Below are 26,525 nucleotides of genomic sequence, written 5' to 3'. Positions count from 1 at the left end.
TTTGGCAATTTTGTTTGCTTTGTTTTGTGTTTAATTTGAAAACAATAAACGGGTATATTTAAAAAAAAAGTGCTAGAAGTTTCACTAGGAGAGGAGATGAAGCATAAAAATGATATATCTCGCTAACACTAACATGTGCTGGTCTTCACTTCATGCTTAGTACAGCCTTACAGCGCTTCTTAAGCTCTTTTAACAGAGTGGTTAAGCTCAACTGGGGTTGTGAAAACCTTGCTATCCCTAGAGTCACTTTTCCAAAGCCTACCACAGGTACTGACATTGAAAAACCCTTCTAACTCAAGGTAACAGAGATGAGCAGTAAGGCAGACTTTAGGATATATGGAGTGGTGTTTTTAATACAGTTACTGGCACAAGTGGCTAACAAATAAAATAAGCAACACAGGAGTACAAAAATATACAAACGTATTAGGCCTAATTAGTCAAGTAAAAGTAAAGCAGTTATCACCAAAACACACCTATAAACATAGACAGGTACACAGTTGGTGATCTAAAAATAATATCACCTATACATTACAATAAAAGCAGTTAAAATTAAGGAAACAAAGAAAACAGTAAGCAGTAAAGTGGAAAAACAATGCATTTAAATCCTAAACAATATAAAAAGTCTTATAATCATAGGGTCCCTGTAGCTAGAACAGTCCATCTCTACTAGGTAAGTAGGCCAACAGAGTAACATGTCTAGATATCTGAGCAAGTCTTGAAAGTATACCAGAACAAGCTTGGCAAAGCCAATAGCTTGTAACCATAACCCCAAAAACTATAAAAGAGTTTCAAGGGTAAGTGAAAAGCTTTTAGAGGTATCAATGTCATCCCACTAGGTGTTACCCTAGTAGGGATAATTGTTCAGAATTACACCAATTCCACCAGACAAAGGAGAGGACTTTACACCCATAGAATACCTATGGCAATGCAAAAACAGGAATACTGGCTTGCTCCCCAAAGTAGATTTTCTTAGTGACAACCCATAAGGTACTCAGAATTGCCCGGGCTACTTAATTCTGCCATTGGTTCAGTTGCATGGGTTCCAGGAGCCACTGAGGCTTTGGCTAAAGTCGGCATCACGTTTGGTTTGGCCTAGATTTTAATGTTAATGTGCGAATGTTAGATAATCTGGCCTAAATGTTCTCTTAAAAAGCAGTAGGAATTCACCCAACAATGTATACATCAAATATTCCACAAACTACAATCAATCTAAACATTAGTGTCCCTTAAAACAAACTTACATCACTGCCAAATCAATCTATTTATCCACAGTGGCGATGCTGCACCCTCATTTAATGAATGGAAAAATGCTGTAAACCATGTTCACGGTTTTAAAAACATAGACATGCTCAAATCAGGTGCATATTAATACACATGTAAAATGCTGCCAAAACGCACACTGGTCTCACATGCTTCCTTTTCTTCTGCCTATTAGCAGCTACAGAGGTTAATACACAGCTTCAGTCCCATCAATGTAGCCTGCACTTGATGTTAGTAAACACAATATCAGCTGCATCTTTGGAGTATGCACACAAAATGGTGCTTTGCAGCCTATAACTAACAGTGCTTCATCACATAGCTTCACCAGAGCGTGCATCGTGTGAGTGCTCTGTGAGTGCTGTTGCAGCTGGGGGAGGCTCCCGGGATACTCGACTGGATTTTGCTTATTGCAAAGCACTACCTGGACTACATCACGTTGTGGCATTACCTGTGCTATTTCCTTCAACATTGCGGTGGCAAAAGTGAGCCCCGCCCCCTTCCCAGTGTGCACTACATATACACGTGCGCGGGCGCATCGTGCGAGTGCTCTGGGAGTGCTGTTCGGCTCTTCAGCTGAGCAGCCGTGCAGCCTCCTCCTCACCCTGCCTGATTACACCTGCTGCCGGATCTCACTGTAAGTCTGCCTATACAAAAGTGTTGCTTCTACTTGCTCCTCGTGTTCATGGTGCCCTGCATTCCTATAGGCATCATACGCCCTTCTTGATAATGCCTTCCGTCATTCCATCTAATTATATGACCCCCGACGGCGTTAGTCACTGCGTTTGTATTGAAGCTAATAGGAAGTTAACTAGATCGAAATCACTGGGCTCTGACATCAGAGCCTATTATGCTCCTGTCATTCCGTCCTCCGCTCTGCAACCTTTAGAAGTCACAGTGAATTCGCAAATCCTGTCCTCTGACTTTGACACTGTTGCAGCAGCTTCTGCTTCACTTTCCGATGCAGTCTGGCTCGCCCAGCTGACTCAATCTGCAAACATAGACTGCATTGTGCCTATCAGAGCTGCTACCATTGAGCCTCTAAAATCGCTTGGCCCTCCTTTACGCCATCATGTCCAATTACACAAGAGGGATAGCCCCAATGTCCCATTGTTATATTTATAAGCTGTTAAGTCACTCAACTCCCCTTGGCTTGTGGCCACTGTACGGCCGAGTGATATAACCTGCAAAGAAAGACTAAACAAGGACACACCTGTTGGTCACATGAAGATAATATCTCCACGCAATCCTCCTGTAAGTCACCTGCCACAGTCACTGTGGACCAGTTGCTGAAGATATTCCTGGATCAGCGTATCCCTTGGATGTGAGGCGCGGAGCAGAACCCTCTGTCCATCGCGATCGGCCTCCTCACACTGTGGATCAAATGCTTCCTGAGACTCAATTGGGTGAACCTGCGTCTCCGCAGGTGTTTCATTCATCTCGCTCACCAATCTTATACCCTGATTCGCCAAGTTCTTCTGCTAACTCGTCTGTTGTTACCAGTTTGTCATTTGTGAAGCCTACTCTGCAACAATTCTTCGGGCTCAAACAACTCCAACCAACAAACAATTAATCTATATGAATTGCTCTCAACAACAGTGTTATACTTCAATCATATTATACGAGGCTCTGTGAAAAAAATCTGATAGCCAACAACATTTTTTTGTGAATATCGTTGGGAAATTGGATGCTCTAGCGGCATCCATCAAAGAGACGAAGAACTGTATGCCTGCAACTATTTTGAGTGTTCCTGTGTCTGAACTGCAATTTGATAGAATGGCTCAGATGGATGTTATTGAAATTAGTTTAGTAAATAACGCACCTCTGCATGAATCAAATAATGTCAACACTATGACTGAGTGTAATGTTCTACATCAGTTATTCGTGGTTAACATCTCCTATACACAAGATGCCATGTGTGAGCCTGTAGGTGCTCCACAAGAACAATTCTTCGAAGTTTTTAAACCACGCACACAAAAAAGAAGAGTAAGGTGAGGTTAAATCATGAGCTAAAACAACAAAAAACTCCACTAGGCAAAAGAAAAAAAGAAAAAAAATCAAGACCTTAGAGGGAAACTTCCTAAAACCCATATTAAAACATGCCTTAACAACTCCACCCAAATCAAATAAAAATAAAAACAAAAATAAATCTAAAAAAGACAAACGATTTGGGAAATGAACAACTTCAAAATATAGGGACAGATAAACCTGAAGATGCAAATGACCAACTAAATTGCTCAACATATTCCATCTCCACATTGCCCGATATTATTGAAGAAAACGAGCTTGGTGAGGCGGTAGAGCGGATGACATAAGTAGTAATGTATAGAGGCAAGTCACATTTATGTAAACATTCTTAACTATGGAGCGAAAGAGAATGGTCACATTTATTAATGGTAAATGGGGTCCTGCTGTCCCTATCAAATTAAATCCGGATATCGCTAACAAGCTTGACGGAGTGTTATCTATATGTTTACAAACCAGTCTAGATGTTAGAGCTAAAAGTCCGGAAATACCTGCAAAGATCGCATGGGTTGATCCTAAGTATAAATTAAAAAGTAAAAAAACTCACATATACCAATCAACAACAAATAGCACGAACTTAATTGAGGTACAAGACAACTTAACTCTCTTGATGAAGGATAGAAAACGTGTGGATCCATTCTCGAATAGGACCACTATTCTAACAGTATTTGAACAAATAACAAATCTTAGGACAGTGGAATCCCGAGACATTGCGGGTGTTCAATACTTAAGATCTCGCAAACTGGATACTGTATCTCTGAGGGTTCCCTCACAAATTGTGAGAGAATGTATCTGGAGTGAAAGCGACGCATTAGAAAAGAAAGCGGTTACACTGTCTCTTTCAAATATATAAAACAGCTCTCCAGATCACTAAATAAGGAGCTTGCTAGTTGTGTGGCTTGTGGTGCCACCAACAGAATTGTAAGCTTTAAGGAAGACCACCCTAAACACACAAATTAAAATTATGATTCTCACTCTGTTTATGATGACTCAAGTTTGCCAAGTTCACCAAATAAGGATTGTAAAAAAGATCAAGTATCGTGGGCTTGGCTTACAAATGCCCTTAAGGACAAAAAAAAATCGTGCCAAAACATTAATGCCAGGAAAAGTCTATATCGCAATATTCGATTGCAGTGTGGAATACCAGAGGGTTTGCTCATCTTGTCGATCTTAATGACTCACATCATCTAGTTGCATATGATATAATAATACTGTAGGAAACCTGGCTCTCTGTGTATCCAATATGGCCCAACTACGATATCTTCTGGATACCGGCAATCAAGTAAGCAAGAGGGAGACCTATGGCTTGGCTTTTGCTCGCCATTAAAAAATAACTAAAAGGGAACCTCACCCCTTGGTCCTCTCCTCACCCATGTTTACAGTTGGTCAAACCTAGCATTTATTATTTTATTTTTATTTATTACATTTGTTATACGGCCAAACCCAGAGGTATCAAGGCGTAGATTACAGGAAGCTTAATTATCTGGTTACAGGGTAGAAGTAGGGTACAATGCCAGTATATTACAGAATATTACAATATGTCCATTTTTCAGGACTCAGGTTACAATGCCAGGCCATTACAGGATATTACGGTATAAACATTTTTCAGGAGCATGGATGAGATCATATAATGAATACGTTGGTGAACTGTGAAGGAGGGGTTGCGTGGACAGGTGAATGATTACAATTTATTGAAAAGACATGTTTTGATCGATTTCCTAAAACGCTGAAGTGATGGTTAATTTTTCATGAGCATGGGTGATGAATGCAACTCGATAGTCTCACAAATCACTATATTGAATGTTTATTGGAATCCTGCACTCTTGGATGATGATGAATTTTTGTTAAGCACGTAACTCAACTATTAGATCAGGTAGCTTGCGATCGGGAGAACTATACACTCTTAATAGCAGGTGATTTTAAGCAAAAGAGAGCTTTGGCACCGCCAAAAACAAAATGATGGCTAAATCTAATAAAAGAGCGAAATCTAGCATTGCTCAATGGAAGCTTTAAAGATGATGATCCACCCAATTCAATGCGGCAAAGAGAAAAATCTACTGCCATACTTGATTATGCTTTCATCTCTGAGTTAGCCTTGTCTTATGTCCTTAATTTTAAAGTGATCAGATCTCGTCAAAGTGATCACAATATTCTAATCACCATGGTGAAAGCTTCTGTTGGAACAGGTCAGTACTATAAGCATCAACTTTCCTTATCGCAGGGCCAGAATAGAATCAGTTGGACAGCTCCAAAGCTGATTTGTCTTTTGGACAAGCTTAGAACTGAGGATGTTTGCTCTACTATTAAGATGGTCCCAGATTACACACATTCACTTATGTTATTTGTTGCAAATCAGAAAAAAAGGTATGCGCATATCTTACAAACACAAACATATGTGTGATCATCCCATACATAAGGCAAAAAGTGCTAAGACAACTAAATATAAGAGCGTTCTCTGAACACAAGAGAATATGTGCCCAAAATTCCGAAACTTTGCTGCCCAGTATAAGGCTAAGAAAAACAGGAAGAAAATGAACGCATATTGACAGCTTTAGCTGCTAAATCTAGCAAGTTATTTTAGAAGCTATTGAAAGATGACGCTAATAAGAGCAACGTGCCTTTGATGCTAAATTCACTATCTGAAGCTGCTTGGGTATCGTATTACAGAAACATTTATGCAGACTCTGATTATACAGCCAGTTCCACCTCTCTTCTAGCTGACTGGGGTTCATTAATGTTTGGCCAATTAGACATAAAACCGCACATTAAAAAAACTGAGTACGTCAAGAGCTCCTGGGGCCGATGGGTTATCAAATTCAGCATTAAAGGCTAATCCAGGCGAATGGTCCGCCATTTTATATTTAGTGTTCAATAGTATTTCCAAAACAGCTATGATTCCAGATACTTGGTAAAAATCAATTCTTGTACCAATATTTAAAAAAGGTGACAGGATTCTCCCATCAAATTAGGCCATTAGCCCTCCTGGACATACGGGGCAAACTATATGCAGATTAATCCTGAAGGATTTAAATAAGTGGCTAGTATCTTCAAACTTGATCGACCCTCATCAATTCGGGTTTGTGCCTGGTCTAGGCACTGCAATAAACCTTATAGTCTTGACCACATTAAAAAAACAAGCTCAAATTTATAATTATCTGGTTTACCTAGCGTTCATTGACTTTAGAGTCGCTTTTGACTCCATATCTTGGAAAATACTGTGGGAATGGTTATCTGAGGCAGGATGCCTTGATTACATCTTACACACACTGCAACAGTTTTATTCAGACACATCAATTCAGATTAAATTGACTGAACACAGGCTTTTATCGTAACCAATTTTCACCAACCGTGTCCTCAAGCAACTCTGTATATTGGCAGCTACGTTATTTACATTTTACATTAAAGATATGGGGCCTCATTCCGAGTTGGGCGGTAAGGGTTAACGGGCACCGGTAATGATGCCGGTGCCGGTAAACCCTTACCGCCCAATTCTGAGGTCCCTTAGCGGGACCTGCAAAGGACGTGTGGTCAGACCATACATCCTTAGTGGGTCCCGCTAAGGGACCTGGCGCTAATAATGGGCCCGCTATTTGCGGGCCCGTTATTAGCACCTTCCCCATTCCTATGGGGGCTCAAATGGGAAAGGGGAATGGTCTACTGAATGGGGATTTACCAGGTCCTCCAAGGTCGGAATGACCCAGTAAGTCCCCATTCAGCCAGACCGGACCCAGACCCGGATTTGGAGGCAGCCATGGCGCTAATAGCACCATGGCTACCTCCAAACTCGGAATGAGGCCCATGATTTCATTGTTTCATAATCCAAACACTTTTTCTCCAAAATTAGGATATCATTCAATTGCACATTTATTTTATGCAGATGATCTTGTTATTATTGATCGTACTCAGTTTGACCTACAAAGGCAGTTGTCAAATTTAACTAGGTATACTAAAGACAATATGCTTTCAATAAATCTAAGTCTAATATCATGAAATGGCAATGTTTAAACAAAAAACCCACACACTCTTTCAAGTGGACAGCTGGCGGGATGAGTATGGAAATAATACATGAGTACAAATATTTGGGTCAAGTGGTATGCAACACAAAAACTGAAGTTCCTTATAAAAATTACTTGCAGTACAAAATTCAGGCATTGGTATCGCAAGTACAAATGGTGCAAACAAGATAAAGGAAATTTTCCTACATCCCCATACTAAAATTTTATAAAGGCAAAGTGGTGCCGGTGGTGAAATATGGTGCCCATGCCAAGCAACCCAAGAGCCACCATTATTGGAACCTTCTTGAAGGCTACTTTTGGAAAGCATTACTTCCTATCCCCATCTCTTTTCTGAATCAATTATTTCATTATGAACTAGTTTTGACCTCACTAAAAGCAATAGTATCCCGGAATGCCTTAATGCTTTATGCTGTTACACAGCTGAACATAGAGAAACTTTGAAACATCTAATTGTTGAGTGTAATAGCTTGAAAGTTCTAAGACGTGAATGTTTTAATACATTTTTTTGTGATTTCCAAATATCTCAGCAAGATATGTGGGAAATTATTTTGAATGCGCAGAAGATATCGCTAAATTTAGCCCCAATAAGGTACTTAAAAAAACTAGATCTGCAGGTACCCAAAAAGTATAAATAAGTTATGAAGATGATGGTCAGGATAACAAACTATCTCTACTCTTTTAGCTAGAATGTTATTAGATTGCTATTATTTTGGTTAATTGAAAAATCAAGCTGATAGCTTTCTTATGTTACTTAAGAAATTGTTTACATATTTCAATGGTTTATTGTTCACATAATGTAATTGTAAAAGAAGTATTCTATTTTTTTGGAAAAAAAATAATAATAATAATATCAAGCTTTAACATATTCCTCCTCTGTCAAAGTCTTTCATCATAGTCCATAGTATTTGTCCTCGAAGCTCTTCACTTTCATCAAAGTCCTTCTCTTTTGCTCAGTCTTTCATGAGCTAATATGACAAAGAACAAAGCCGTTCGCCTGTTCCTAGTCATATTCCTTTTTCATCATCATAGTATTTCATCCTAGTTATTCTCATTCATAAAGATACTTTATTATTGTCCTTCTACTTCACCACAGTCCTTTGTCCTAGTTCAACACCTTTGACATAGACTTCCATCCTATTTGTTCATCATAGTCCTTCCTCAAAGCCCTTCTCTGTGGTCCTGATGCTTCTTGTCCTCAAATTTCTTCTTCAGAGTTAGTTTTCCTTGTCATAGTGTTCGGATGCACGTCCAGATCTAGGCCCTCCCAAATAATTCAGATTGCACAAAATCTATTAACACTTGGGAAATGCATAAAGGTGGGCACAGGAGGAGGCCGGATCCTTGTGTAAAGCCTCTACAATACACATGCCCCCATCCATTTACCCAGCAGTAAATGGATGGGGACATGTGTATTGTAGAGGCTCATACACATATATTCAATTGGAACTAACGATGCACTTTGAGTAGTGCTAGGTAGAATATATTGCATACACATGACACCCATAACATGAACTAACACCGTATTTGGGAGTAGGCCTGAAGACTTGCAGGCCTAGAACAACATGGCCTTCTCTTCGGTTTGATCACACAATCACACACCCACGATCACACACACACACGATCACACACAGACACACACACAATCACACACAATCACACACACAGAAAGTGAGTGGCCAAATGCGAGTTGGGCTGTGGCTCAGTGTGAAGGCCATACCTATGAGAGCCAGTGCAGAGGTCCTGGGCTACCAAAACACGAGCTGAGATTTAGGGCACCAATGCTCCCAGAATAGTGATCATTTTATTTGAACTACCAGACACCCAGGGATGAGGCTCCTAAAACCTTCATGAATTAGATGGATTAGTGGGACTTGTAGGAACTCCAGGCCTGCCCCTTGGGAAGGGTAGCTGATAGAGTGGGGAACAGAGGATAACAAGGCCTATGATTTGTACCAGGGAGAGCAAAGGACGATGCCAACGTTTATAATATTGCGCAGGAAGGCATGAGGGGGGAGCCTGTGTGTCTGAGATGAGAAAATAGTTGCTTTGTTTGCAAGGACCAGGTTGACCTCAAAGTTGTCCACTGAGCTCATGTCGATAGCCAGGCGCACATCACATGTTTAAATTTAAGGCAGGTTGATGTTTTTAGAAGACCAACCAAAAATGTTACAGTAACCCAAGGTGAAGAGACCGTCACCCACGTGTGAAGAAACTGGAGGAGAAGACAAGGCGGCCATGAGCAAGGGGGTCTATATGTGATTATTAGCGTGTAAATAGGCGGCAGACAATGAGGGTAGAGGATGAACACTGTATATGGAATGCGTCATTCATGAGGATTTTCACGATTATAACGTGCGGTTTGTTTTGATTAAGACAGAGAGCTCTGTGGCAGTGGCCATATAATACCCAGTCACCATTTTCCTTTTTGTCTACAAAATAAAGCTCTTGTTCTTCTCTAAAAAGGGTGCACTGGACCTTTTTCCCTAGAGGGTTACTCTTTTTCTGTCTGGTCTTTGCCTTTATCATAGTCCTTCGCGATAATCCTTCTCCTTTATCATAGTCCTTTGTCCAAGGACCTTCTTTGTTATTGTTCTTCAATCTTTATCGTATTCTGTCCTCACTCATTCTGTTGCTTCATCCTAGTCCTTTGCCATATTACTTATGGTAGTACTTCTCCTTCATCATAGTACTTCTCGTTCAAAAGAGTCCTTCTCCTTCAACTTAGTCTTTTGTAACAAGCCTCCTTCTTTACGTAGCCCTTTGTACTATTCCCCCTCTTTTATCATAGTCCATCATATTAGTCATCATCCTTTTGTCATTGCCATTCGTTATTCTCCTTCCCCAGAAACAGTCTTTCATCCCAGTGCTTCTCCTTCATCCTAGTACTTTGTCCTGGTTCTACCCCTTCATCATTGCCCTCCATTCTAGTCCTTCTCCTTCATCCTGGACCTAGTGCTTTGTCAATGTCCTTCGTCATAGCCCTTGTACTTTGTCCTGGTCTTTCACCTTTATCATTGACATTATAATTATAATTGTTATTTTAATAATGCGCTTAATTCTGGGGACCAGTTTCTAAGCGCAAGCCTGGGATTCAAACCTGTGTTGCTACGTGTTGTCTTGCTTCCAAGACAAGCGTGTTTCCCCTGAGCTATCCTCCCGAGATTGTGCTTCATCATAGCACTTCTCCTCCATCCTAGCCCTTCTCCTTTGTCATAGTTTTTTGTGATAGTCCGTCTCCATCAAAGTTCTTCATCATAGTCTTTCACCGTGTACACTGTATAACATTGTAGTCTTACCTTTTAATTGACTGTTCCCAGCCCTTCTTCATCATAAAGCTTTGTCCAAGTCATCTTCTCTATCGAAGTCCTTTGTCAGTGATTTTCTTTCAGCACAGCCCTTCATAACAGCCCTTCATCATAACCCTTCTCCTCAATCCTTTGCCCTCGTCCAGTATAATAGTGATTCATCATAGTTCTTTTCCTTCATCACAGTCCTTCTACTTCACCATGAACATTTACGAAAGTTAATTTCCTTCATTATATAGATTCACAGTTATTCTTCATGATAGTCCATCATCATAGTTCTTCTCCTTCATCACAGTCATTCAACAAGTCAATCTACTTCATGGTATTCCTTTGTGCTAGCCCTTCTTCATCTAAACCTTAATCATAGTCCTCTGTCACAGTTCCTCTCCTTTGTCATAATTCTTTTTTCATATTCTTTTCTCACAATCTTACGAATTGGTCTTTTCTCCTTTCGTCATAGTTCTTCGAGTAGTCCCTTATAATCATTTTTCTTTTTCTTCCTTCATCTTTCATCATTGTTCTTTGTCTGCACTCTGTGTCCTAGTCCTTCTATGTTATAGTCATTCTTCCCAATCCTTCTGTGTCATAGTCCTTCAATGTACTCCTTATCTGTCATCATTGGCCTTATACGTAGTCCTTACCGAGCAACGTCCTTCATCCTAATCATTCACCTTTGTCATAGTCCTTCATCATAGCACCTGTTCTTCATCAAACCCCTTTGGTCTAATGCTTCTACCTCACAATAGTCCTAAACTCAGCATTTCACCTTCATCCTTGCCCTCCTTTATCCTAGTCTTTATCTTCCATCGTAGTCCATTGTTACAGTCCTCATTTGTCCTGGTCATCCTTCATCATAGTCCTTCATTACAGTAATTGTCATTTGTCAAAGTCCTACATCCTAGTCCTACATCACCATCCTTCATCCTAGTCGTTCTCCTTCATCATAGTCCTTCATCCGACTATTTCACCCTTATTATATCTTAGATCTCTTTTGTAATAGTCCTTCTTCATCATAGACCAACAGGTTTTTCTCCTTTGCCTTAGCCCTTTACCATTATCATAGTACTTTTAATAGTCCCTCTCCTTCATCATAGTCCATAGTCATCATAGTCCTTTGTCCTAATCCTTCTTCATCACAGTACTTCCTAATGGGCCTTCTCCTTCATTATATTCCATCCACATAGGACTTCTCCTTCAACCTAGTCCTTTATCAAAATCCTTCTGCCGAGTCCTTCCCTTTCCTCATAGTCCTACAAGAATAAAGTCCTTCATCCTGGTTAATTTCTTTCATAACAGTCCTTCTCTGACTTCTTAGTCCTAATCCTACTCATTTGTCATAGTACTTCTCCTTCATCATAGTCCCTTGTACTATTCCTCTTCCTTCATCATAATCCATCATACTCATCGACGTCCTTTCAACATAGTCTTTCATCCTAGCCATTTTCTTTTGTCACGGTCCTTCATCACAGTCCTTCCCCAGTAACAGTCATTTGTACTACTAATGCTCCTTCATCATAGTACTTTATGACAAAGTAGAAAGCCTATGACAGTATTTTCCATTGTCCTTCTCCACCATCATTGCCCTTCATTCTAGTCCTTCTCCTTCATCCTAGTCCTAATCCTTCATCACAGTCCTTCTGCTTTGTCCTGGTCTTTCATCTTCATTACAATCCATTTGCTTCCTTATAGACCCTGTGCTTCTCGATGGCCATTCTCCTTCATCTTAATCCTTCACCTATGTCAAAGTCCTCCATCCTAGTCCTTCTACTCAGTCACAGTTTGTTTGTTTGTTTGTTTAATCATTTATAATGCACACCAGACCCGGAGGTATCAGGGCGCAGCAGTTACAGGAATATGCAAGAGTTAGGTACAAAGATTACAGTCCGTCGCTAGATTCCTTAGCCTTTGTCATTTCCCTTCTCCAGTAACACAATCCTTCAAAGCAGTACTCCGCCTTCATAATAGTCCTTTTTCATAATCCTTTACCTTCAACATAATCATTTGTCCTAGTCCTACTCCATCATGGTCCTTTGTCATAGCCCTCTCATTTGTAATATTCCTTTTCTTAGTGCTTCTCCTTCATCATTGAACCTAATGTTAGTCCATCTGTTTTGTCCTAGGTTCTATACTGTGTGCTTCATCATGGCTTTTCTCTTTCATCCTAGCCCTTCTCATTTGTCATAGTACGTAGTTATGGTCCTTCTCCCTTCTCATAGTTTACGTTGTAGTCTTTCTCATTGTACATAACATGACATTGTAGTCCTTCATTCCAGCCCATCAACATAGTTCTTTTCCTTCATCCTAGACATTCTTCATCATAGTCTTTTGCCCTTGCTAGAGTCCTAGTCATTTGTCATATTCCCTTTTCTTCATCACATTCCTCTGTATTGGCTTTAAATGCATCTATGGCCTAGCTCCTCCATATCTCTCGCTGCTTCTTTTTTCTATTCCCCTACACGCTCCCTCCGCTTGCAATCCCTCTTTCTTTTAACAGTTCGACGCCCTCCTTGTGCCTCATCCCATTTCTGCATTTTTTCTTTGCTTGCACCGAAGCACTGGAATTCTCTTCCCCTTTCCTAGTGCTGTCCTTTCATCTCTTCAAAATCCACCTTAAACATTACCTTCTTTCTATTCGGTCTTTTGGTTAGATTGCTAATTTCTCATCCTATTGTACTGTTGGCTATGTTTTGTGAAACGCCTATGCATTAAGCATTACAGTAATAAAATGAAAATTCATAATACAAAATGGTGCCTTAGTGACTCAGAGCACGGCGGCCTAGTTAACATACCTGTTTATACACCTCCCCCCACCTCGATAAGATTTAACGGGTGTAAAGTCCTAACACAATGCACTCTTGATAAGACAAGCATAATGTATACAAATACAATCATATTTATTTAGGCCTTGGACAACTCTCATCAATCATCATAAATAACATACAGTACAAATATATACACATGCACAACTCTCACGCTCTCCTACGCCTAAGCCTTACTGCTCAGTCACACCACATTAATAGAGTTTGACTAGACATTAGTGTCTTTCTCAGCTCACTAGAATAGGATGGCCTCACAGAATCTGTCCACATGGCTGATACATAAAATCCATCTTAAAACGTCTTTCTACATAGTACCTCATGTGAAGAATCCTGCGGATCCCTCACTGAAACTCTGCCAAATGACTAAACCCAGGTGGCCAGGGGAACGTAGACGCTTCCTGATCCCAACACTGGGGGTAGTATACTGCAGGAGGATGCCCTGGGTGGAGACAGGGCCCAGGATAGTGAGGAGCTTCCATGGGATGAGAGAGTATTTTTCCTCTGATGGGGAGAGTGTTACCATTGTGTCAAAAGAGGTTATGGCTTATTGTCATTTTAATGTCTCTGAACCTTCTATTAAATCTAAGGTTGTGAACCCTAAGGCTGTAATCTCAAAGCACACTTTACCAAAAGAAAGACTCTTGTTTGGTTTCTAAAAATAAATGCCCTCTTCAATTGTAAGTGTACACAACAAATGGTTGTGGAAATGTTGTCTTGTCTAAACCATCTTCATCTATAACAGTTCAAACTCGCAGCCTCTCTGTTAACATTATTAAGGGAATTAAATCTACCCTTATAAATAATCAAGAAGTAGAAAAATCTAATGTTGATGAAACAAACTACATGTCCCAGAATCCAAGTGAGACTGAGACGAGGGAGAGGACTGAAGAGGCATGTAGATGTAGTAGTCAGGCAATTAAGCCTAATCGCCATTGCGGGAGTCAGGCATTTGAAACTAATAGTTCACACCTGAAGCAAGTGGCTAAATCTGTGAGGCTTAAAAGGCCCCAGCAGAAAGGAGCAGGAGCTGGAAGGCTGGCAGTAGTTGTAGCAGAGGAGAAGCACACGGCTGGCAATTCACAACGAAATGGGAGCATACAAGGGAAGCCGGAATGTGGAAACAACAGATTTCACCTGCAAGTTGGGAGAGGGTCCTGTGTTCTCACCACCTGCAGAGGAAGGCATGCTGGGAATGAAGTTTTCTAAATGTGAGCTGAGCTGCTGTGAATGTAGAGCAATGACTGTGCACAAGTCCAAGGCCAGAAGGCAAGCTGAGGGTCTCTGGAGTGAAAGTCTCCCAACCAGAGTGGCCTGACCGGAGACACCCATGCTGGAAAAAGGTGTGGGTCCCAGGTAAGCCTGAAATAGTAGCAGAGGTCATGGAAGTCGGGAAACAAAGCAACCCACAACCGCAGTGTCCTTGAAGCCGGAAAGTAAAGCACAGTGTTCACATTCACTTAACAAGCCTTGCCAATAACTGTAACAAGCAGGTAGAAGTTGTTTGTTTTTCCTAAACAGACTTTTGACAATGGAAATTTAACACATGTGGTAAATCTGGAAGGTGTCCTGTTTGCGTGAATAATAAAGACCTTTACTTCCATTGATGAACTCTTCCATACTACCAGAATGGTTGCGTGTTCTTAATTGTACAAAAGGAACACGTACTAAATCCATTCTGAAAAACGAATCAAAGCATTTTACAAGAGTTACAAAAGATACAAGTGAAAACTGCATCAAATGAAGGTCACGTGTGACCAATTGAGTTTCCCGAGGAAAGTCAGAAGTTGCCTCCTTGATATTACACAGGAATACAATTACAAGCAACACTTTAAGTTTAAAAATGTACCTTAAGAGTGGTCACGGGTGCCTAATTATGTTTTCACTTTGAAGACTGATCCTTGTATTATCCAGAATGTACATTATTTATTAAGCGAAATACACTGTACAGAAGAGAACAATCATTACCCAAGCCAAGAGACAAACCCTTTCCATAGTGAAACATGTCTGGTTTAACCCCATCAACCTATTCTACAAAGTTATCAACAGTCCAGTAGCCTCATAGAGAAACGTGGCATTGTTAACTGAAGCTGACAGAGTGTCACTACAGGTTCTGGGTTATTAATTGGACAGAAAAGGTGTGAGTGAAGCTGGGGAAGGGGAGCTGGGTGCTTGTAAAGAAATTAACCTGTAATGCTAAAGACTGCTGAAGCTGAAAGAGGGTCAGTCTTGAGGGCAGAGGCAGGTTATGCTTGTGGCAGTGAGACGGACGGAAGAGGCAAAGATGCTGCCCTTTTCTTGGAACTCATAAAAAGGGAAGAGTGCCTTGCCTACCTGCAGAGGTCGAAGTGTCTTGTCATTACATGCTGGAGACATCGAAGTGTCACTTTGCCTGATAATTCAAAAATACAAAGCATTGGTAGGAGTATTCTGAACTGTGATGGTGCATAAGGTTGTCAGCGGATGTCACATTAGAGTGGTTTGAAGTAGTGGCATATTGTGAGACAAAGGATTCTATTCCCATAATAACAACAGTAGAAGGGAGGTTGCTAAGCGGGAAGCAGCAGCCCAATGAGAAGCATCCTGACAAATGTACCAAAAGCACTGCAAATGTTTTAACCAATTGTAAAGTTGTAGATGAAGAAGACCTATACGTATTCTTTGAACTGTTGCAAACAATCTTAAAGAGAAGATATCCAAGATTACCATTGGTGCTATTTTCTTGGCTGGAATTGGAAGGTGATCCTTTCAACCAAAACCAGAGAATTGTTACCAGTGGATTTATGTTTGTTGAACTTTTGTTTTTACTTGGAACTGATAAGAGCTGGTTCAAGACTTTTCTTTTCCTTTGAACATTTTGAATCTTACTTTAAAACCAGGGGAAAGGATTTTACCTACTACAAGTGAAGGTCATCCATATATTGTTCAATTATTGTTTAATATCTCATGTTGCGTTATCAGTTTCTTAAAATGTGTATTGTTTAGAGTGTGAGCCAGTTTACCCATTCTAGAGATAGTTCCCTTAACCGTTACACTAAGTAGGGAATTCCTCCGTAGAATAGGGCAAGCAAGGCTTTATTTGCAAACCTTTTCTTTATTAAAATGTTTAACTTTGAGAAAACTTTGAGCATCACTGACCTCTCACACTCATCAGTCATTCATCCTAGTCCTTCTCCTTTGTCATATTTCTTTGTCCTTGACCTTATCCATAAGACTCCTTCATCCTAACCCCTTTCCTTCATCATAGTCCTTCAGAAAAGTCCTCCATCTTCATCATAGTCCATCATAGAAATTCTACTTATTCAGTTCATCTCCTTCATCAGTCCTTCACCCTACCCCTTCTACTTCATCATAGTCTATTGTTCTAGTCATTATCCTTAGGCATAGTCCTTTAACTCAGTCCTTCTACTTTGGTATAGCCATTCGCCCTAATCTCAAGATCACTGTGATTCTTTGGCTGAATACTTTATTTGTAAGAGAAGACAAGCTTAGGGATCTTATCTCGACTGGTTGCTATCTCTCGATTGGCAGTCCCGTCTTCCATGTTGCGGCCCCTCCTGTGACTATGGCCTCTCCGGGGACTATGGCTGCTGTGTGGGACTCGTTTCCGCCCTTTACAGACACTGATGTCAATGTTGCGGTCATGAATATGGGAATCTGCTTCCCCTGCAGATGCTCTTCCTCCCCCACATCTTGCCTCACCTGACATCTGCAGTGAATCTCTCGTGCTGGTCAGGGTCTATCCCTTCTGAACTTAAATGCGCGACCGTGATCCCTCTTTTGAACAAGCCGGCGCTTGGCCCTCTTGTTATTGCTGATTTGCACCCCATTTCTCTTTTGCCCTTTGGTATGAAGCTACTTTATTCTTTGGTTTCCCCACTGTTGGTGAGGTTCTATGAGATCTTTGCTTGACGATTTCCAGTCAGGTTTTAGACCTGGCCACAGCACCGATCATTGCTGATCAGGGTGGAGTAGCGGCGCTGATTTTGTTAGATCTGTCAGCCGCCTTCGATTCTATCGATCATTCCATCCTGATCAGTCGTTTAGCTGCTGCTGGCATGGCAGGCCCGGTCCTTGCCTGGTTTCATACTTCTATGTTTGATCGTTCACAGCGTCTTTTGGTTCAACCTTTTCTTTCTGCAGTCTCGGCTCTGTTGTGTGGGATTCTGCAAGGGCTCTGCCCTGTCTCCCACTCTTTTCAATATTTATATTCAGCATCTAATCGCTCTCATATGTGCCTACTGCTTTAGATGCTACTCATATGCTGATGATACGCAGATCTTGGTTAGGCTGGATCTCCTTTATCCAGCCCATGCCACTCAGCTGCGAGATTGCTTAACGGCCACGTGTTGCTGGATGGCCAAAAATCTGCTCAAAATGGACGTGACTAGACCGAGGTTCAGGCTGTTGGTTATTCATCTGCTTCTTCTTCTTGGACCCCTGATTTCTGGCCTCCTTCTTTGGCTCTTTCCCTGTTGCTGCCTCAGTGGTCAAGAACTTAGGTGTTAAACTCTCCGCCTTTGTCTATGGGCCCTCAGGTTGGCGCGGTCTGCCAAGCAGGCCATTTTCTATTGAAAATTCTTCGGAAGGTTTTCCAATTCATTCCTGTCCATCTGCAAGCCCCAGTGCTCTCTGCTTTAGTCCTCACCAAGACTACTGCAACTCTTTTTATCTGCATCACCTAGATTATCTGATGAAGCGCCTGCAGATTCTCCAGAACTCGGCTCCTCGCCTGGCCACTGGCACCCTCTTTCGGGAACATATCTCCCCAATTCTGAGATCTCTTCATTGGCTGCCAGTGGCCAGACGTGTTCATTTTAAGTCTCTATGCCTGGTGCATAGGGTGTTTTATGGTGTCGACCCGGAGTACCTGCAGCAAAAATTCCAACCGTACGTTCCTGCTCGCATATTACGATCTCTGGGCCGCTCTCTTGTGGCTGTTCCTAGGGTCCATCGTGCCAGAACGGGAGGAGGTTCTTTCTCGGTCAGAGCTGCCGTTCTTTGGAATGCTCTTCCTGCCTCCGTGCGTATGGTATCTGTGCATCTGCAATTTAGGAAAGGCTCTTAAAACTCTACTGTTCTAGTTCTTCTCTTTTTCCTTTTCTCGTGATCTTTGGTTTCAGCTTTTAGCGCCAGGTTGCCTTTTTGGTGTTGGTTGCGCTGCAGCTTTTGGGGTGTGAAATACTATAACATAATTTAACAATCCTAGTCCTTCATCCTAGTCCTATTCCTTCTCCTTCAACGCCCTTCTCTTTTATCATAGACATTTATCCTAGTCCTTCTCCATCACAGTCATTTGTCCTACTCCTTCTCCTTCATCATTGGCCCTTGACCTGGTCCTTCTCCATCGTAGTCCTCCATCGTAGTCCTCCATTGTAGCCTGTTTCCTTTATCATAGTACTTCATCATAATCCTAGATATTTAATGAAGCCTTCTTTGCAAAGAGTTGTAGTAAAATACTCAGGCTAATTTGGGCAAGAAACAATCTTGGTTTATCTAGCAAACTCTTACACTGGCATGTGCCACAGGAGGTCTGGCTTTACTACTCCTGATAAATGCTACCAGGTTGGACAGATTCTCTTCATCCTTTTTTTGTATTCTCAGCCACCTAAATGCCCACACGTCAACGCTGAAAGAAACATAGCAACCCTTGCAGTGCTTCTGTCACTTGTGCTGAGAGGACCTCAAGCCAGTAGAAAGGAGAACCATGAAGTAAACTTTACCTATCACACATGGTGTACACTGGTGAAAGTTGGATGTATGGCTTTACTTCCACTGCATTCACTTTGCCATAGATTCACTTAGTCACATTTACTTCTTCATACCTTTACTACCCCTACTTTTCATCTCCCTTAGCATTCTCTTCGTCATTACAGGGGTAGACCCCTTCACCCCTAATTTTTCTCCATATTCTAATCCTCTGACAGCTCTTGACCCAAACCTTAATCTTTAGCTAACATTAAGCACATGTATTACCACCTCTCGAATGTAAAGATGCAGATGAGGTAAAGGCATGAAGAAATACATGTATGACAAATGAAATGTCTGGCAAAAAGAAGGTAGACTCAGTCATTGTAGGGGAAGTTTTCTAGGTGAAGTAAAGGGGGATGCAGTGAATGTCAGGGATTGGAGATGCCTTACTCTCGGCACATACTGTTAAGGCAATTATCGGGTCTTTCCATTGCCTTGAAACCATTCTTTAACAAGATAATTCCTTAGATGGGGTTTCTGCTCCTTTGGTAACCTGTTCTCCGATGCTGTACTAATTTTTCTAGGGGTATTTAAACAGAAGGGGTGCACATTTCCCCTCTAGATTTGCTGGATTTCAGACTCAGAACTTTCTTCCCTGATTTCCCTAGCCAATCCGGAGCATTCCAAATTTAGAGTACAGGAGTATGGTGAATCTAGAAGGTAAACTGGTTTCTAGATTGGATGCAGAGACTAATAAAGATGATATTACCCAGTGAGCATGTGTGAGAGAGAGGTGGGAACTTGACATTGGAGTAAAGATTAAAGACGTTCAGAGGTTTTGCATGTGCTAGAAAAGTAAAAGTGTGTCTTTGAGTTATATGTTTAAATTGATGCATTTAATTGTATGCTTATTAACAAAGCTCAACAAAGTCTACCCAAAGATCCTATTCTATGCAGTAGATATAAAACAGAAACAGACCGCATGCACTTAGCTGGGAAGTTATGGAAGGTCATCTTTGAAACCATAGCCAAGATGTTTGGTGAGCCAACAGCGTTCTCTCGAATGGTTGGCTTATTAGGGTTTTATGAGAAGGTCTCAAGAGGGTATTGGAGATTAGATGGTTTGCTAATAGTGCTGGCTGAGTATGCAGGGATGGCAGCAGCATATTGCAGTGAGCCCATAAGAACACACAGTGAACTAAAGATCACCCCCCGTAAGTCGCTGGACATATGGATATTCTACAAGTACAACCTGCTATAAAGGCGGACAGAACCAGCTACCAGTGGTGGATGTACAAGTAGACGGAAACGTCCAAAAATCCCGAAAACATAAGCCTGAATGGGAGATTTGGCTGAATTGTGGCAGTTCGAAAATTCTGAACGGCTGAAAATGTTCAACCAAAACACCCCTATTCAGGGGCAAGTGCATCAGGGGTGTTCCCCACAGCCGAACCTGTAAAAAAGAAAAAAAACAGTAATGGACCCGGCGGCTCCGTTTCCCGATCACGGAAGTGAAAGGGAACAGGCGTTGCAGGGACACAGCGAGTCTGTGGCACACAGCGATGTGTGCCGCCGCAAGGTAAGTCGGGTAGTGGGGGTGTGGGTGGGGTTGGAAGCCCATGGCTGCAATGTGCAGGGGAGAAAAGACCAAACATTTCCGTCACGCAGGAGTTTGGTATGTGACTGCGGCCATACCAAAGCGATATCTAACTGTTATGGTACCACTTTATTATTTCCTGATGCGCGTCAATGGATTTTCTAGTTGTGTAATGAATTTGCCCTAATCTGATGCACTATTTACAATTTACTATTTGCTATTATATTTGATTAAATGTATTGCTAAGAGTTACATAAAACAGCAAAAAGCAATGTGATGCACATTTACCTTTAAATTCCATAAATGATTCTTTCAGGTAGGCATGTTGACAACTAAAGTACTGCAAACTCTTCTCCATTATGGCATAGTCATTACTTAGTTTTGAAACCTTCATAATTTCAGACCTGTTAAGGAGACAAGAATTCACTGTACATCACGTTTCAACCCCAAGTGATATGTATATGCCGTTAACACTACTATGACAGAAGTCAGCAATGAGAAACGTCCTGGGGTCATGAATGGAACTAAGACAGTAATATGAATATGGGGTTATAAATGGGAGGATAGATCAGGGGCAACGTGCTCGCCTTGGAAGCAAGACGTCACGGAGCACCACAGGTTCGATCCCCGGGTCTGCACTTAGTAACCTTTGGGTATTAAGTGCCTTATAAATAACATTAAATCATATCATACTGATCTCCTACCTTGAGATCATTTTGTGACTTGAGAGATGTTACAGAGTGTTAAAGTGAGGGAAGCACACTAATATGAATCAAATTAATGGGGCTGAGAACTCTCTAGGCCCTAACCAGGGAGGGAATCTCTGCTCAGAGATATGAAGAATAAAAAAATGGTAAACAGAAAAGCTGTCTCAGAGAGAAACAAACTAGTGCTGCTATGGTGGGCCTGGGACTAAGAGCACATACAATACCATCATATATGTGCAGGGTCCATAAGCAATGTACTTAGGATTCCAGGCTCCTACCTGTTGCTTGGACATACATCAACGTAGAACAGTACCTGTTCAAGACTGTCTGTGCACCCTAGATAGAAAGAGTGAGGGAAATGGAGAAAGAGATAGACATAATAAGAGAGAGAAACCAGATAAATCAGCATTTCATACCATTCTAGTCTACAGTGCAGTGTGGATATAGATGTAGGTATACTCAACATGGCAGGACATGGATTCTAGAGAATTCATTAAGATGATCCAGGTCTGCAGGTGACATTATACTCCCATTGCACGCCGACACTGTATCATATAGGACAACATTATCTATTAAATTCAGGAGACACTAGTCCAGTCCTCGTTCTAGCTTTGCATAGGGAATGTGTACTCCTGAATGTCCCCAATATAAACCCAGGACTACAGGTCCCAGAGTTCAAAGTTCAAACCCGTTAGGGTCTCCCAAATTGAATGGATAATGTTGGCATGTGTGCTGTGCGAATCTAGCTTGATGAACGGTTGAATTAACGGCATCCTATATAATCCACTCAACTGATATTCCATTTGAACAAATGTATGGAAGCTAGTATTCAAAGTCTCTAATCATTATGAAATAATGCTCTTAATATAAACAGCAGTATTTTTTATTGTTGTTTTTAGCTTGATTTACAAACCTTTACAACATTCCTTTGGATCATTACATTTGTTACATAAAGGCAGAATAAGAACAGAACAAACCAAAATAATACTCAGGCATATAGCAATTTACCACAATAAGGTTTTGTCTTAATTTCATAAGGGTGTATATTCATATTAAGAGTTACACATTTCTAAAAATATAAAATGTTTTAAGAATGATACTTAGATTGAGAAAAGTCTGAGCAAATAATTGCATGTGCAAATATATGCATTAGTATGCCTATGACAGAGATATTTAAAAGTCATATTGGCAGATCAGTTCATCCCAGCCACAAGTCTCTATAGCAATCAAAGCATATAATTAAATGTCATGTGCAAATTTGCAATTGTTAATATTTCTAATTCCAAAAAAATTTACAGATTACTGCATCCTAGCCCCGAGTTTCTATTAATTAAATCCCTATCAATGCATAAATCAGTGCAAATGGTTGCATGTGCAAATAAGCGGTCATTTCTATTTCTAAGACAAGAATATATAATAAATGTATGGGCATGGGTATTCATAAGCAACACCTTTTCGTGTTCCTGGTACCATATACAAGGTACAGTGGTCGAAGCACAGTTCATATTTCAACACTGTGGGATACCTCCCTTCCCTGGATAGTATAACATCTTTTTTTATTTTATTAAATGTTGTAGTTTTATTCAAAACTTTTCATTAATCCATACAATCATACAATTCCAAAATGTAGAAAAGAGAAAAGAAAAAAAGAAAAAACACATTCTTTCATTGACTGTACTTTCCAAGCTATCTCATTTCATTTCCCTTACAACTTTGGATACTACTATAAGTCCATAATAACAATTTATGTGCTTTTCATCATAGTAATATGATTCCAAAATTGAATTATGACAGTAGTGAGCTGTTATTTCCTGACAGTATTAGATTCCATCTGTCCTGGCTATTGAGTTCGTTTCCAGATGTAGATATCATTTCCCAAAACCAGTTTCTTTTTTCAGCCAACGCAGGGCAAATCATGATGATATGATGTATAGTTTCAGTCGTTTGTTTGTTCTCACAGAATTGACAGAATGCTGCCTCTTTCAAGATGTGCCTGCTATTTGCCATAAGTTCCCGTGTTGGTAGTTGATTCAATCGAAATCTAATGAATTGACCCCTAATCTTTCTATCCGGAAATTGCTTCAGATACGCCGGTAAGTCATTGAGTGCACGGTTGTCCAGTTCACAGTTCAAGTTCATCTGATATAGTGCTTTGTCTGTTAGGGTAGAAATCCAATCATTTCGCTGCAGTCTTTGTTTAGGGCATTGAGGGCGGTTCACAAGCATCTCTGTTGTTATACTGTTTGCTGCCATCACGTCAATCATGACGTTCTTCCATGTCGCTAATGCCGCGTTAGCCACTGTAACAGATCTCTGTTCAAATAGTTTGTATGCTGGTATTTTGTCCTCATTAATCATCTTTCTATACAAGTCAATCTTTTTCCACTCGACTATTGATCTTAATGATTGGGTCGCAATCTCATGTCTGATTCTTTTGATTGGAAATGAGCTCGATAACCCAAGGATTTTCCTGCAAAACATGCCTTCTAAGATATCCCATATTGATTGGTCGAAATTTATCATAGCCTCACCCCCGTAACTCCAAATTGCGGTTACTTTTTGTCGGTAGAATATGAGGATCGGTTGTAAGGAGTATTTTCCGAATTTTCTGTGTATAAATAACCCTTGTCTCGCCAGTGAGGATGTTTTTGTTCTTAATTGTTTTATCCATGGTGTCTCAACTTCTGATTGATTCACTAGAACTCCCAGGTATTTGATTTCTGTTACCTTTGTCAATTTTTGTTTGTTCATGTAAAATTGAAAAGACTGTTGCTTTCTTTTTTGTCCTTTTTTTACTGAAAGTGGCATGATTCTTGTTTTGGCGGTGTTAATCTCTAAGCCATTTTCCACCATATAAGTTTCCAACTCCCAAAGGCTTCTTTGTAGCCCTAATTCTGTTTTGTCTAAGATGACAATGTCATCTGCATACATCAAGTGCTTAATCTGCTGGTTATTCAATTTTGGTGGATTTGCCTTCTGAAAACGAGGAGGATCAGGGAGATCCATAGTATACAGCTTAAACAGTGTTGCTGCAAGAGGGCAGCCCTGTTTTAGACCAGTTTCCGCTTCAATAGGAGCTGATAATTGACCCTGTTGTGAAAGTCTAATTCTTAAGGTGGTATTGCTATATAGTTGCTTGATGGGTTCCACTATTGTTGATGGACACTTCCACTTCATTAGTTTTTCTCACAATGTTCTCCTATTTACCAAATCAAAGGCCATATGCAGGTCTATGAATGGTGCATATGTGGTATGCTTGTTGACCAATGCCTCCTGTTTCAATAGATTCAAGATCATTAGATTTACATGAGTACCCGTGCTCTTTGTGAATCCAGTCTGCCTGATGTCAAATTGCTTATTTTCCTTAATCCATATATTAAGTTTGTTTAGTAGAAGCATTGCAAAAATCTTGCCAATCGGGTCCAAAAGTGCGATTGGTCTGTAGTTTGTAGGTAGTTGCCTATCACCTGCTTTATATATTGGTATCAGGATTGCAGTTGTCCAGGTATCGGGTATTTGTTTCCCTTTTTCAATTGCAGAGAATAGATTAACGCAGAATTTTGCCCAATCCTCTGGGTGTTTCTTTATAAGCATGTTACTTAGACCATCTGGGCCAGGGGCCCTTGATGAGTTGAGCTTCTTTATGATTGTCAAGATATTCTCCTCTGTCCAGGAGTTTGTCCAAACAGACATTTCATTCTGCTCCATACTGGTAGAATGAATTCTCACTGTAGATTTGTAGATTGCCTTGAAGTGATTAGTCCATGTAGATTCTGATATCCATTGAATTGTTTTATGGTGCCTGTCCATTTGCGGATTCAATAGGTTCCATAATCCTCGCGTATTATTCGTTTTCACGAGGGCTAAGATTGCTTCTGCATCTTGTTGTAAGAGCAATGCTTTTGCATTCTTTGTCCAATTTCTGTAACTTTGTTTTGCTTGTCTAATTGCGATCCATGAGTTGGCCTCTTTCGTTCTTTTTATTTCCGTGATCGATTTGCGCAATTCTTTTTTTTTGTTTACTACTTGTAGGTTATAAGCATGGGTGTGGCACTTCTTTGAGGACTCTTGGTTATGGTTCTTTTGTAAGAATGGCGAGAGTATCCATTCATAATTTATTTTTTCCATGCCAGATACCACAGAGCTGGTGTAAGTACTTACTAATTTCTTCATTTGATTATCATTGATGCGCAGTCGGCTGACTGATGGGTTTCTTTCCATGGGTGGTAGATGAATTGTATTACTTTCACAATATGGTGCTTTCCATGTTATGCTGACAATGTGATGATCACTATTATCTGAGGTTATATTGTCTTGAGCCGTTACTTTGGACATTAGATTTGGTGACATATAAATGTAATCCAAAGTGGCTGACACTTTTCCATTTGACCATGTTGCACTTTTTGGATTGTAGTTCAGTTGATTGGTGCAGTAGAGCTGTCGCCGTGTGGTTTCTTTGCTCCATATTTTTGCTCTTGCTGAGAGTTGTGTTTTCTCAATCGCTAACCCTTGTAGGTCAGATAAATGTATATTGAGGTCTCCACATTAGATCATCTCAGTATCGTGTTATTCCAGCATAACTTTATCTACGGCGGAGAATAGCGTATCAATGAATTCTTCCATTTGAATTGCCGCCTGATTCCAATATATATTGAATATTGCTAATCTCTGCGCCGCACTTGCACCAAGTTTTCATGTTTCTTCTTGCCACTCGAGATTTCTACCATCGTTAGTTGGATCCACGGTGAGATGTTTATAGAATCTGTTACTAGGATATTTTCTTCCATTTTTATTAAAGTTAAGAGTCCAGCTGATGGACGTCCTTTTTTACGGGATATGGCAGGATTCATGATCACTGTGTACCCGTCACATCCTGGCATAATGTCAATCCATGTTTCTTGTAAACATATGAAGGTATATTTACATAGATCATCCGTATTTAGGCGAAAGAGATGAGAAAATCCTCTGGTATTCCAAGTACACAGAGTCAGAGTAGTGTTAGGTCTGTTAATTGATGGTTATGAATAGTTTTTTATCATTGCTGTCATCGTTTTATGTGGGGTTTCCTCCTCTCTCCAGAATGGCATGTTACTAACATTTACTCTAGTATA

At 40.6% G+C, this 26,525-nt stretch overlaps 1 protein-coding gene across 4 annotated transcripts in view; it reads right to left on the bottom strand.

Moving 5' to 3' along the window:
- The window catches only part of LOC138516883 (E3 ubiquitin-protein ligase TRIM39-like), a 364,781-nt gene that overhangs the window by 55,424 nt on the left and 282,832 nt on the right, over window positions 1-26,525 (bottom strand). For 3 of the 4 annotated variants that reach the window (XM_069632331.1, XM_069632332.1, XM_069632330.1), the window contains 2 exons: window positions 21,728-21,750; window positions 20,996-21,111 (listed from right to left, as the gene is read on the bottom strand). In XM_069632331.1, the coding sequence (XP_069488432.1) occupies window positions 20,996-21,111; window positions 21,728-21,750 (139 nt within the window). Of the gene's footprint in view, window positions 1-15,753; window positions 15,812-20,995; window positions 21,112-21,727; window positions 21,751-26,525 lie in introns of all 4 variants that reach the window. The other variant, XM_069632333.1, reaches the window with a different exon arrangement.

Source organism: Ambystoma mexicanum, chromosome 6q, assembly GCF_040938575.1.
Source record: "Ambystoma mexicanum isolate Mex_15411 chromosome 6q, UKY_AmexF1_1, whole genome shotgun sequence".
NCBI classification, from domain to species: domain Eukaryota; kingdom Metazoa; phylum Chordata; class Amphibia; order Caudata; family Ambystomatidae; genus Ambystoma; species Ambystoma mexicanum.
This window is presented reverse-complemented; position numbering and strand designations above follow the sequence as displayed.